Raw genomic sequence first — 15,022 nt, forward strand, 5'->3', positions numbered from 1 at the left:
CCAAGGTTAACCTGAATCCGAGATTAGATCTCTATCCACTACATCATACTATTGTACATGATCCTAAGGCAGATGCATCCTTGGAGTCATGGAATATCTTAATCATTTATTTTCATTTGCATGAATATTTGTTTTGAAGCAGTCCAAAGAATATCGGGTTGAGAGCCTCAGCTATTTGTAACTAGCCTTTGATTTGGGCTACAGAATCTCTAATGTCTCTTTCAGTTCTGTCATTGTATGGTGCTACTTCTTTTATATGATGAATGGCAATGACTGCTAGAAGAGAGATCTCATTGCGGTCCTAAGAAGATCTTGTTAGTCTCTCTTTTGTACACTGAGAATTGAAAGGCTGACTTTTAAAAGCTAAGCACTTGAAAAGTCTTTGAATCCTCATCATTTTATTATCAGAAGATTATCAAAATAAAGTTGCCTGTTGTACTTTTTCATGTTGACATTTTGGTGATATTTTGATTATTTTTAGAAATAATCTGATTTGTGTTTAACTCTTTTAGACATTGATGAGTGTATAGAAGAGCCAGAAATTTGTGCCTTGGGCACCTGCAGTAACACTCCAGGCAGCTTCAAATGTCTCTGTCCAGAAGGTTTTTCATTATCCTCCACTGGAAGAAGATGCCAAGGTAAGTGATTGTAAAGGATTTATCATTTCATTAGCCTGTTTTGTTTGCTATGATCTTAGGAGAAATGCAAACCAGCTCTGTCTTTTTGCAATAAGAAAGGTAGAGATTTTTCATTCATCAAGAATTACCTACTAATCATTCCTTATTGCAGTGTTTACTTGATAGTCTGAGGTTAATAATTATCTTTCTCAAAATTTGGGGTTTATTTGCACTCCAAGAATACCAGAAGTTAAGATTTCTTCACCTCTGTTAACACAGATATTAACTTTTTGGACAGGTTCTTCAAATTCTCACTTGCATTGGATTTCTAGCTTTAAAAAATTCACTTATTGGATCATCTTTCCTAACTTACTAGGTGACTTCACCAAAAAGAGGATTACTTGATTTTTTAAGATAATGTACAGAACATGAAATCAGTTTTTCTAACCAGTTTTTAAAATTTATTTTCTGCCTTATTTTATTGAAAAGTTAAAAATAATTCAGTTAAACTATAGGGTTTTTTGCCTTATGTAGTACCAAATTACTGATCTATTTAAATGTTTACTCTTCAACTAGTGATGTTGGCATTATGTAGTCAGACCAAGAATAAAGAAAAGAAATGGGGGCAGCTAGTGGCACAGTGCATAGAGCACCAGCCCTGGAGTTGGGAGAACTTGAGTTCAAATTGGGCCCCAGACACTTAATAATTATCTAGCTGTGTGACCTTTGACAAGTCACTTAACCCCATTGTCTTACCAAAAAAAAAACCAAAAAGAAAAGAAATCGTAACAGGTTCTTTTAATTCCTACCACCATCAACTAATTGCTTTTGGCTTATCATCTGAGTTCTTTTCTGTCCATATAACCTAAAATATACCAGATAAATGCCAGCCTGTCCCCTTCACTTTGTGCTTTACCAACAAGGCCTTTGTTGGAAAAGGGAATAATGAGAGGCCAGGTGTGAGTAAATCAATGTGGCAAGCCAAGGGAAACTTTTAAGCCATTAATTCAATTTGTGCTGCACTGTCACAGTGCAAGTGAACTCTGAAGAAAGAATAATACCAGCTGTGAGTAGCCCTTCTATGGGCTTAACTACAGAAGACAGCCAGAAAGAAAGAAAGCAAACAAGGAAAATGACTTCTCTTAGTTTTGATAAAATTACAGAAGTTGGTGAGGTCCTTGGTTGATTCCTGTTCTTTATTGTTGAAGAACAAAATGACATCACTATGTTTGAGACAAATTATAGTGTGTCTGACTGTGGCTGATCAGACCACAAGTTGCACACAAATAGTCCATGTGAACACCTGGGGTGAGGCCCTTATAGACAGTTTAACTGAATGAGGAATGGAGCTATTTCTCAAATAAAAGTCATCTCTGATTAAACAACCCATTTAGAGCAAAAAATACCGCAAGGCAATACGTGAAACTCACACAGAAAACAAAAAGAACATAGACCAAAGCATCAGGAGCTGCTGCTCCCATTGTCAAGATGACATTAAATGATTTGTGATCCTATGTAGTGTGTACATGGACATTACAACAATGTAAACTAAGAAGTGACTAAGCCAGGCTCACATTTTTGATTGCAAAAGAAACTATAGAAACCAGCAGACAATTTCAGAAGCCTAGAAATCCATTTTTAAATGTGACCTCTAGCAGTGAAGAAATTGAGTAGAGTCTTCAAGTTACTAGGGATGATTTTATTGAAAAAAAATTTATTAAAAAATGCTGGGTAGGATGTGAAAGGTGACAATGGAATGTCAAATAAATAAGAAAGCAAGGAGAATTTTAAAATAAACCACTAGTATCTAGAAATCAGAAAAGTGAGTAGCTTTCTTAAATAAGTTCTGCTCAAAGGGTGATAGTATTTTCTTCCATTAGTTGATCCATTTAGGTTTCTATGAGTTCTGTCACTGTGTATGTGGATATAAAATTTAAACTAGCATTAAATATGGAAATCTGTATGTATGTTTTAGACCAAAATTCAGGTTTAATACAATTAGGAGATTCAGTGAAAGTCCTATCTATTAATCAAGTCATGAAGACAAATCAGAATAAAAAGTTACACACAACCAAGTTATTGGAATTCCTCAAATATGTAATAAATTCTTGTTCTAGTATAGACGTAGTTAATACCTGACCTTCAGGTAACTCTTTGGAAGATAAAATCTTGTAGCTTTTAATAAGCATTACCTTGATCCCCCTACAACACTAGAGATGAAATAAGATAGAAATAAGTCTAATAGTTCTGGAGGAGCTAAAAGTCAGAATTAGCAAAAAGAAGTCACTTAGGAAACCAACACTTTATCCAGCCAATTCCAGTAAAGTCAGTTTATCTGTCTAAAAGTTGTACCCTTAGCCATGAAGAGGCAGCATTATTGGATAGAGCACTGATCCTTGAGTCACAAGGACCTGAGTTCAATCCAGCCTCAGATCGTTGAAACTTATTTACTAGCTGTGTGACTCTGTAAGTCCCTTAACCCCGATTGCCTCCTATCCTGGCTCCATCTCCAGTCATCCTGATTCATATCTGGCTCTGGAGGAGAAAGTGACTTAGACTGATGACTTAGTTCAGCACCCCCTCACTTAAATTCTATTCATATGCTTGTCATGGCTTCACCTCCCTGATGTCATAGTCTTCTTCAAGAATGAAGGGCAAACATCAAAAAACACTAGATTGGTGGACAAGAGATATCTGTGCTCTAAAGCCATCCCTGGCACTCCTTGTTTACATGAGCAAGTCACTTATCCATCCTTTTCAAAAAAGACCAAGAGCATCATGAGTGATGTCTTGACTTACTTGTAAATTGGATTTAAGTAAGGCAGAGTTGCACAGTTATTAGCCTTGAGTCAACTGTGTTCATTAAAAGTTCAGTGACTAGACAACTGGTAATGACCCAGAATGCTTCTGATGATGCTGGCATCTTTGATGTCTGACCTAGCTTTTTGAGGTCTCTGTAGCACCTGCTTCAGTCACCTTCATGACTGTTGGAACAAACTGCTCTCATCCACTCATTTTACCAGAAAAAAAGTCTTCACATGGTTGGAGCATATATACCTCAATCACTTATGGGTTTGATACTTGTTGGTTACCCTCAACCTGGTTGAGCCCATCTACTCAGACAGTTTATTGGGTGTGACCACTGTACATGCTACAATTTCTTGGAATCATAGGTGAGATTTGTGTGAAACTGGATCCCAAAGTATGAGTAGCCCTGAAAAGGGATTAGCATCCCTCCCTGCATACCTCAAGCACCCCATGAGGATATATTTATATAAGGCTGAGTTATCTCATATATGAAGTACCTGTGGTAGTCACTTCATAAGGTGATGAGATTTCAGTGAGAATTTGTAATAAAGCATTTAGCAAATCTTAAAGTATTTTGTAAATTTCAGTTACTATTATCTCTTGATTCTTTTACCTGTAAACGTTGGCAACTCAGTTGACTGTTAGACTTTAAGATCCTCACATATAAGTAGAATATATGTTTTTCATTACAGTGTTAGAGACTAAATCAAATGAGTCTTCCTAAATAGACATGGAAGTAATGGACAACTTGTATAATAACTAACATTTATATAGTACTTTGTAAAGTTCATGGGTTATTATGTTAACTAAATTGGAAGCTAGAAGAGGACAGATTAGTAGTTTAGATAACACTTGGAAAAAGGCAAGAAGTACACAGGACATATTTGAAAGTATTTCTTTCTAATTCTACAATTAGCCTCTAACCTCTGCTAATATAAGGGCTTAGAGAATGGTGAAGTGGGGGGTCAGGTTTTTTTCTTTCTTTTTTGTATTTTTTTCAAAGCAGTGGGATTAAGTGACTTGCCCAAGGTCACACAGATAGGTAATTATTAAGTGTCTGAGGCTGGATTTGAACTCAGGTGATCCTGACTCCAGGGCTGGTGCTCTATCCTCTGTGCCACCTAGCTGCCCCAGTGGGGGGGGGGGTCAATTTTGAAGGAAAAATATAACTTCAGCCCTAGAATTATTTCACTTTGTAAAGTCACCATACTTTATAAGAAAGGGAAAAAATCAGTTCCCAAAATAATGTCAAAAAATTGGGGTTGGGGTATTTTATGTGAATTAGATTCAGTATTCTCTAAGAAATAATAGTTACATTAAGAAATAATGATTAAATTAAAGTAATTTGGTCTTTCAAAAGGCAAAGTTATTCTGTATGTCTGCTTTCTGGTCATTTGAGCCAAAGCTCCTAATTAGAACTTCAAATTACCTAGGGCATTTTCTAATCCCATAAGGTGCACAGCATTCATCTTGCACCCAAGAAAGCTTCTATAGCTGACTATAATATCACTGCTGTGCTGCAAAATTGTCAATTGTCTGCTTACCTGGATGCTTGGGGTCTGGGATTTGATTTTGAATCCTGTGTTTAGGTCACCCAAAGTATGGCATCCCAAATCTAGGATTTCTCTCTTTACCTTATGTGTCTTGTTAAATGTTGTCCAAAATGAGTCTAGTGTGAGCTATCAAGTGCTCATAAATGGCTCTTTTTACATGACAAAACATCCATATTGAAACCATTGAAAAACTGTCACTTTTGAAAACTGACAGATTTTATTTTTATAAGACTAATACTGGAGGTTGATCAAAAGAAGAAATAATGAAGATTTCTTTACTAAATTCTTCTAGTACACACATAATTTTTGTCAACTTTAATGCTATCTTTTCATACATATGCAGCTTATTAGCCAGCTTCAAAACCAGGGATAGCTAGGTTCAAGTCCTGACTATGTGACTCTAAGTGCTCTGGGGAACTCTCTGAGACTATGAATTGTAATCATTTAGGAATTTATACACCAGTGAAATCACAAGTCCAGTCTCTAGTAAAAAACTAGATTCCCTATCTTTCTGTAATAAAGTTTAATTTTAAAGGAGCTATTAGCTATAAAGAATATTATTATAGTACTATAAACTAAGTATTATCATTATTAGTTGCCTAAGTAAATCTATATGACATTGTTTTTAAATTTTTAAATTTTGTTTTAAGCACATTGCATGAGCATGCTGAAAGATTCTTGAATTTATATTGCAGATTTGAGAATGAGCTACTGCTATGCAAAGTTTGAAGGAGGCAAATGTTCATCACCTAAATCCAGAAATCACTCCAAACAAGAATGCTGCTGTGCCTTAAAGGGAGAAGGTTGGGGAGATCCATGTGAGCTGTGTCCTACTGAGCCAGATGGTATATCCTCATAATCTGTCTTATTTCTTGTGCAGTAAACAACTTAGACTAATCATGAAAGTAGGCTAGACAGTCAGTCACAATGAGAAATGGTTTACCCTGGGGGAAATGAGCTTATTTAGTTTGATTATATAGCTCATTAAAGCCAAGAGGTATTGTGGCATAGTATAAAAGAGTTACTCAGGTCAGGAAAAACTAGGTTCAAAGCATGACCTCCAACATAGATAGCTCTTACTACTTTAGGTAAATCACTTAATCTCTCTATGCCTCAGGCAGCTCTAGACTTCTCTACTAACTCATACATTGGGTAGGATATTCATTATAGTCTCTTTAGATATCCATGGCTATAATCTTAAAATGCTTAGGGAAAAAAAGATTCTTATTCCATTATTCAGACATTTATAGTTCCTTAAGCGATGTAAAGATTAATAACACCCAATTCCAGTTTTTAACATGATTAATATAGCAAAAGAACTTAAAGTGTTTTTATTGGAAAAACCAACTTAATCCTTTTAGAATTGTCAGAAATATATCTATCAACTATACAATGAAGCAGTTATTGACTGTCCAATGACACATGACAAGCAGTCTTATCTCTTTTACAGAGGCATTTCGTCAAATCTGCCCATATGGAAGTGGTATCATTGTTGGACCTGATGACACTCGTATTGGTAAGTGTCTCATATTTGACTTGTCATTAATTTTTTATAATATCTGACAGTTGTTTTTTCCTGTTCTTTTTTCACAATTGTTTGAATGTTCCTACAACACACTCATGATTCAATATTGGGAAATTAAACTCTTTAGTATCGAATTAGGGACATTATTATCTTTTCATTGAAGACAATCATAAATAATCTTTTCTCATTGACTTTGGAACTTTAAAGCAGAAGATATATGTTGGAATCAATGCTACACATTTCCCCTTTAGCCCCCTTCCCATCCTATTATTTATATTCTTTCTCCTTTGGTTAAGATATGGATGAATGCAAAGAGCCTGATATCTGCAAATATGGCCAGTGCATCAATACAGATGGTTCCTACCGCTGCGAGTGTCCTTTTGGGTATATCCTCCATGGAGTTGAGTGTGTAGGTAGGTAATGAGCTATATTCTTCTGTGGAAATTTTCAAAATGTAAAACTAAAATCATACAGCAAGAATTAACAACATAAGTCACCTGAACAAGATTAGTTATTAAGAGTAGGCAGCTTGGTATAGAGCAATAATGTCAAACACCAATAGAAATAGATCTCTGCTAGCTGCATATTGGTTTATAAAATCTCAAATCAACATTATCTGTTATGTATTGTTTTTTATTTATTTTGTTTAACACTTCCCAATCACTTTTTTATCTAGTTCCTATCTCATTAGGAAGCTTTGAGCCCTTGAGTTTGACACTTCTGGTGTAGAGTATAGAGTTTTGGACTGACATATATGTGTGTGTGTGTGTGTGTGTGTGTGTGTGTATGTGTGTATGAGAAGATCTGAATCAAAATTCTGCTTGAGCCAATTCCTAGTATGACCCTATGCAAGTCACTTAATTGCTGTCTGCCTCATTTTCCTTATCTGTAATATGGGGATAATAATAACACTATTGTTGAGGCTGTTGTGAAGGTAAAATTAGATTTTACACACACACACACACACACACACACACACACACACACATATATAAAATTATAAAACTGTTAGCCATTATTAGTATGAAAACAAGGAGAAGATTTTATTGAAAATCATTGAAAATTCAAAATATTAATATTGACATTTTCATTCTTACACACATATATATTATTTTGTATAACTCAAAATTATATACCCAATTTAAATATCTTATTTTTAAACCATCTAATTATAAAATCAAAGAATGCCTGCCTGAAAAGCCTATGGTATTTCATCTACTTGGCTTGAGATGGTATGTGAAATTAAACCCATTTCAGAATTCCATATTGATATATTTTCCACCTTTAAAATTATAGAAATATAAAGTGTTCATGTATATATTAAAGAAGGACAAAAACCCACTGAATTAGTTATCAGAAGAATCAAAGTCTAATCTCCAATCTGCCACAAACAAATTCTGTGTGACTTTTCACAGGTCACTTCACCCTTTTGGGCCATAGGATCCTCAAACTTTGGGGAATCCCTTCACACTCAGACTTTAGTGATTGTTGATTTGCTATCAGAATATGAAATACAGTGTAACCACACAAAATTCTAAAGATGAATGCCATTATATAAATTGAATTTACTGTTACTATAATTAATCATTTCTTGAATGTGTTCTTGTTATTTCATAGATACTGATGAATGTTCAGTGGGTAATCCTTGTGGAAATGGAACATGCAAGAATGTTATTGGAGGTTTTGAATGTACCTGTGAGGAAGGATTTGAGCCGGGTCCAATGATGACATGTGAAGGTGAGTGTCTGTCTCTCTGTTTCATTCATTTATCTTAATATTTAATGTCATTCTTTGTATTAGTTAATCCACATAAGCACAAAAGAATTTTGTTCTTAGTGTTCCCATAGTTCCTTTATCCTATAGAGTTCCTATACAGTTCAATATAGCCTGTATGACAGTCTTGACTGTCCTTTTTCTCTACAATCTCTGCCCACCTGATATTTCTTAAAGAGATTCATGATATTGACACCACAGTGCCTGAATTTCTCTATGTACTTCCTTCTTTCCTATCCTTTTCATTCCTTTATTATTTATTACTCCTTTTCTTCTTCCCTCACTCTTTCCTCCCTTCTCTTTTCCTTCCTCCTTTTCCCTTTTCCCTCCCTTTCTCTCTCCCTCATCTTTTATTCTCTATATTCTCCCTCCTTTCTTACCTCTCTTTCCTTTCTTCTCCCCTTCCCTCCCTTTATATCTTTTCTCTCTCTTTTCTACTTATCCTAGACCTTGTGTCTATCTGCTTACCTAGTGGCATTGATTGTTTTCTTAGGGGTTCTCATGCTGAAAATGCAATATAAATATTATTGGAATCTTATAGTGGTTGGGTAAGTCTTTTGCCAGGTAAAAGAAAAGTAGTAGGGAAGGAATAGAGAGTGAATGTGAAAGGGTTTGATGTCATTGTGTTTAACACATATATTAATCATACTATGATAAAGATAACAGGTTAAATATATACAGTTTTGTCTTTTGTGGACCCCCTGAAATGTAAAAACTGCTTGATCAGGGAAAATAAAATATTAGCTTAGGAGACTACAGTAAAATAACACAAAGATTATATATTGTAACCAAGTTGGATTTGTATTAGGAATGCAGGAACAGTTTAGCACAAGTTAAGCTATTAATGTAATTGATTATATCAGTAACAAAAGATTGTATCAATAGTTACAGAAAAAGTTTTACAGCACTCATTCCTGTTAAAAACACTTGAAAGCACAGGTATAAATGGGTTTTTCCTTAAAATGATATGAGGCATCTACCAAAAACCAACAGTAAGCATAATTTGTAATGAGGATGAGCTAGAAACCTTCCCGATAAGATCAGGAGTGAAGAAGAATGCCCATTATCACCAAATATTCAGTGTTATATTAAAAATGCTAGCCATACAGGGCAGCTAGGTGGCGCAGTGGATAGAGCACTGGTCCTAGAGTCAGGAGGACCTGAATTCAAATTTGTCTCAGACATATAATAATTACCTAGCTATGTGACCCTGGGCAAGTCACTCAAGCCCATTACCTTGTTAAAAAAAATCACTAAAAAAATGCTAACCATAGCAATAAGATAAGAAAAACTAATTGAAGGAATTAGAATGGACAATGAGGCAATAAAACTATCTCTTTTGGAAGATGATATGATGATATACATGGAAAATCCTAACGATTCAACTAAAAAGATAGTTGAAACAATAATTTTAACAAAGTAGCAGGATACAAAATAAACACACATTTTTATATATCACCAATAAAATCCTGCAAGAAGAGATAGTAAGAGATATCCTGTTTAAACTAACTGTAGTTATTTCATTGTAGCTATAAAATACTTAGGAGTATACTTGCCAGGACAAACCCAAGAACAATGTGAACATAATTATAAAATGTTTTTAATACAAATAAAGTCAGAGTTAGAGAATTAGAGAAGTATTAATTTTTCTTAACTGGCCAAAGTTAGTATAAAAAGTAGGATTCAAGGAAATCTATTTATTCAGTGTCTTGCCATTTAAATGACCAAAAACTTATTTTATTGATCTAGGAAAAATAACAAAATTCACTTGGGAAAACAAAAAGTAAAGGCTATCAAAGGAATTAATGAAAAAATGTCAAGAAGAAGATTTAGCAATACCAAATTTATATCTATTTTGTAAGAAAATAATTATCGAAACTACTAAGAAATAGAAAGGTAGATCAATAGAAACAAATAGACATAAAATAATAGTAAATGATTACAAAATCTTTGTGTTTGACAAATATAATGATTTAAATTTTCACTCTTTGATAAAAAAATTTGGAAAACTGCAAAATAGTCTGGCAGAAATTGAGTATAGACCAATTCCATATACCATTTAATAAAGTCAAAATGGATATATGACCTAAATATAAAGGGAGAAATTATAAATTAGAAGAATATAGAACATATTACTGATCAGACTTCTGTATAGAAAAACAATCTGAATATTGGATAATTTTGATTACATTAAATTAAAAAAAGGTTTGTACAGGTAAAACCAATATATTAGAAGAAGATCAGAAAATGCAGGAAATTTTATAGACAATTTCTCAGATAAAGTTCTCCTATCTCAAATATATAGGGAACTTCATCAAATTTATAAAAATGAGTCAATACCCAATATAAATGGTCAAATGATGTGAATAGGCAGTTCTTTGATGATGAAATCAAATGTTCTAATTGATAAGAAAAGTGTAAATTAAAACAATTTTAAGGTATCATTTTATATCTATCAGATTGAATAAAATGATAAAAAGGGAAAATGACAAAGGATGGAGAGCATATGAAAAAATTGAGTCATTAATTTAACTGTTGGTAGAGCTGTGAACTGATCCAACCATTTTGGAGGATAATCTGGAATTCTGCCCAGATAAACATAAAATTGTATATACTCTTTGACCTAGAAATATCACAATTAGGTCTGTTTTTCAAAGTGATCAGAGAAAAAAGAAAAGAACCTATATGTACTAAAATATTAATAGCAGATTGAAATGAGCAGAACAAAGAGAACATTATATACAATAGCAACAGTATTGTTTAAAGAGTGAATGTGAATGACTAAGTTATTCTGAATGTTTTAAGTAATCAAACCAACTACAATAAACCTATGAAGTAAGATGCTATCCAACTCCAGAGAAAGAATTGATAAATAGAAGTATGCATAGTGTGCTTTTACATAAATGTATAGATTTATATATATGTAGCTACATATGTCAGATGGTGACTTTTTTTTTAGTATGGATAGAGAGGGAGGAAGCAAGACAGTTCAGAACTAACAAAAAAATTAATTTAAGAAAAAATGAAATAAAACCCTTTTTTATGCAAGGAAAAAATAATTTGTTTCAGTCAATCTATTCATTTATGAAGAAAGCAAGTTTCTTTTTGTTCATATTTATGTCTCATTATATTATCTTTTTCTCCTACAGATATCAATGAGTGTGCTCAGAATCCTCTGCTTTGTGCTTTCCGATGTGTAAATACTTATGGGTCCTATGAATGCAAATGTCCTACTGGTTATGTTCTTAGAGAAGATGGGAGAATGTGCAAAGGTGAGAGACTGATCAGAGGTTATGGAGGCAGGGATCTTCAACCCCTGTCACAGTGAGACACAAACAACAAAAGAGAGTGCTACACATTGTTGGGCATTAGCAACGTGGAGGGCCTTGAGCAAAGCAGAAGAATGTGCAAAACCATGCACTTTCCCATTCCCCACCAGCCTTAGTCATGGGCTTTTCCTTCCTTCACATAAGCCACCCTATATTCCACTGTAAGGTCATTTTGGGCTGGAAAGGAAAGTGAGCACTAAGACATAAAAAGAGACAGAAGAAGAGGAGAAATTTTTTAAAATAACTGAACAGAGAAATTCAAGGGGGAGATGAAAAAGAAAAAAGAAAGGAAGGAGAGGATTTAGGACTTTGAGGAGAAATATATATATATATATATATATATGTATATGTATATGTATATGTATATGTATATGTATATGTATATGTATATGTATATGTATATGTATATGTATATGTATATGTAGTGGGGGCAGCTAGGTCAGAAGTACCTGAGTTCAAATCCAGTCTCAGACATTTAATAATTGTCTAGCTGTGGGACCTTGGGCAGGTCACTTAACCCCATTGCCTTAAACAAATAAATAAAATTTAAAATAGATAGATAATTTAGGAAAACTTTCAGTGTAGAGCAAAATTAATTTTAATTCAGTGCCCATATTAAGCATTTACTCTTTGTCTAGAAGCATGGTTTGGTACATGTAGAAAATAGAAATCATGATCCTTGTTCTTAAGTAGTTTATAAAATAGTTTAAAAATTTAGTTATTATGCTATCATTTTTTAATTTGTCTATTAATTTAATAGCAATTAATAAATATCTATCTACTAGGCATAAAACCCAGGAGCTTATAATTGAAAGTGTTTTAAAGTAAAAGGATTTTTAAAAACTCTTTGCTCCTTACTGTTTTTTTTCCTCTACAATCAAAAGAATTATCTCAATAACACAAAAATAAAAGTGGTACCATACTCACAAAGCAAATGATTCACTAGTGATGACAATTCACAGTTACTAATCTGTTGCAGATGAGAATGAGTGTGAAGAAGGAAAACATGACTGTGCTGAAAAACAAATGGAATGCAAGAACCTGATTGGCACATATATGTGTATCTGTGGCCCTGGCTACCAACGAAGACCTGATGGAGAGGGTTGTATAGGTAAGTGAAGTTCATCAGTCAGAGAAAAAGCAAGTGCTTCAGCTGAAGTGAATGTGGAAGGAACCATATTCAGCATTCTAAGCATAGGTAGTATATCTTAACTTGGAGGCACACCTTTTTTTGGAGAGAAGTGTTTTTTTCCTACCAAGGACTCTTGACAATTGCTATACAGGAACTCTCCCACCCTCCTCCCCCACCAACCATTCTATTATGGTCAGATCAGTCCCTGAGTGTTATGTTCAGTTCTAGCAGCCAGGGAGTTAAATTGATAAGCTGTAGAAAGTGAAAATGAGGGCAGTCATGGTGAATGGTCAAAATTTGAATAGACTTCATATGTAAGAGACTCAATTTGTTTCCTTTGGTTCCAGAAGACTGAGCTTGGGAACTGTGGAAGGAAATCGCAAATTTTGGCTTGACATAAGGAAAAAAATGCTAATAGTTGGAAATTAGGGTACATTGGGAGATACCATATTTCCCCACGTATAAGATGCTCCTATGTATACAACACACCTTAATTTTGTGGCCCAGAATTTGAAAAAAATATATATATTACATAAAGTTACTGAACTCAGGTTTTATTCATCTTAAAATTCATGCAACTCCTCATCACTGTCAAAACTCTCATCCATTAGCTTGTCCTCATCTGTGTTTGATGATGAATCACAGAGCCTCTCTCAGGAGAGGCTCTGACTGCTCTCCTGCCTGTGCTCTGGTCTATAGTTGACCACACGCACTCCTTGGTCAAGGTTGGTACATGGACACATGCTTAGTCCATTCCATTTTATGAATCTGAAGCACCAATTGTGTCCTTCTTTGAAATCAATCACTTCTTTTTCATCAGTAATTCTTCTTGCCTCATGCTGAACCAACTTTGTGGATACCAGAATTCCATTTGTCCTTTGATCTTCAGTCCATCTCTTCAATTCCCACTCTAAATTAAGCCATTTGGCTGCCTTGCCTCTCATGGCCTTTTTCTGCCAGGGCATTATCAGTAGGCTTCTTCTTCCTGTAGCCAGTCTTGGATTGTTTTCTCAGTTGGAAGAGGACCAGGCTTATATTTAGCAGCATGATTTCCATTCACTTTTTGTAAACTGGATCACTTTTCACTTGAATTCAGCACTATATGAACAACTTTTCTGAGCCATTTCTGGCTAGAATGGGGCAAAACATATACTAATATACTAGAAACAAATGCAAAACAATGAGCACAAGGACAACAAGCACAGGAAAGCAGGAAATGCAAGCAAAAAATCTACAACCACTGTATAAGACACTTCCAGTTTTTAGACCCCAAATTTTTTGAAAAAGGGTGTGTCTCATACATGGGGAAATATGGTAGTTGAGTCCCTTCATTGAAGGTCTTCAAAGAAAGACTGGGTTACCTATAAAGAATATTTTTCCACATATGGCTAGAAATAGATAATGACCAATAAGTTCCATTCTTAAATTGATCCCACTCATCAACACTGAGTGGCACAATAAAGCTCTAAATTTGGATTCAGAGGGCTTAGATTCAAAATCCTGGCTTTACCACTTACTACTTTTGTGGCTTTTAGCAAGACACTTAACCTCCTTGAACCTCATGTTTCTCATCTGTAAAATTAGGAGTTTGAACTAGATTGCCTTCAAGCTCTAACAGTCTGTGATTCTGTGGTAGAAGATAGTTCCATAGATTTAAAGTTATTAGTGAAGCCAACTGAATGAATGAATGAATGAGTGAAAAAGTATTTCTTAAGCATTTACTATGCTGTGGGATACTATAGAAAAAGTAGGACAGTATCTACCTTCAAGAAACTTGTATTCTTACTAAGAAAAGACAACATATACGACAGTAGTTTGGAATTACGATGAAATTTCATGACTTTATGGTGGGGTTTGGTTATATGATAAATACACATTAAAATGATGTAATTGCAAAACTACAGAACATTTTGGGGATCAATATTGTTTTAAAATTTGTTTTCACTGACATTCACACCACTTTCCTTCAACATTCCCTTCATAAGAACATGAGCATTTCCTAGTTATAAAAGATTATAACTTCAAAACACTCATTCACCCAACATTAATTAAGCCTTCCTCTGGGCAGACTATTCTGTTAAGCAAAGTATAAAGTTTAAAAGTATATAAATAAATAAGAATAAAAAGTTTAGATAAGACATTATGCCTACCCTCTTGGAGCTTTGGATTTAGTAAAATGGGGCAGAGGAACATGTCTGGAGTCACAGCCACTAACCTTGGATGGTGCCTCCATCCTCCCTGCCTCCCTCACCCTTTTATCTGTCTGTCTGGGGCTCAGTGGACAG

At 34.4% G+C, this 15,022-nt stretch overlaps 1 protein-coding gene across 1 annotated transcript in view; it reads left to right on the forward strand.

The window, feature by feature from the left end:
* Nucleotides 1-15,022, forward strand: part of FBN1 (fibrillin 1) — a 306,997-nt gene that overhangs the window by 264,721 nt on the left and 27,254 nt on the right. Inside the window, exons 49-55 of the mRNA XM_074234744.1 lie at nucleotides 513-638; nucleotides 5,674-5,823; nucleotides 6,429-6,494; nucleotides 6,800-6,916; nucleotides 8,121-8,240; nucleotides 11,426-11,548; nucleotides 12,585-12,716. Coding sequence (XP_074090845.1) covers nucleotides 513-638; nucleotides 5,674-5,823; nucleotides 6,429-6,494; nucleotides 6,800-6,916; nucleotides 8,121-8,240; nucleotides 11,426-11,548; nucleotides 12,585-12,716 — 834 coding nt within the window. The remainder of the gene's footprint in view (nucleotides 1-512; nucleotides 639-5,673; nucleotides 5,824-6,428; nucleotides 6,495-6,799; nucleotides 6,917-8,120; nucleotides 8,241-11,425; nucleotides 11,549-12,584; nucleotides 12,717-15,022) is intronic.

Source organism: Macrotis lagotis, chromosome 4 (genome assembly GCF_037893015.1).
Source record: "Macrotis lagotis isolate mMagLag1 chromosome 4, bilby.v1.9.chrom.fasta, whole genome shotgun sequence".
Lineage (NCBI taxonomy): Eukaryota > Metazoa > Chordata > Mammalia > Peramelemorphia > Peramelidae > Macrotis > Macrotis lagotis.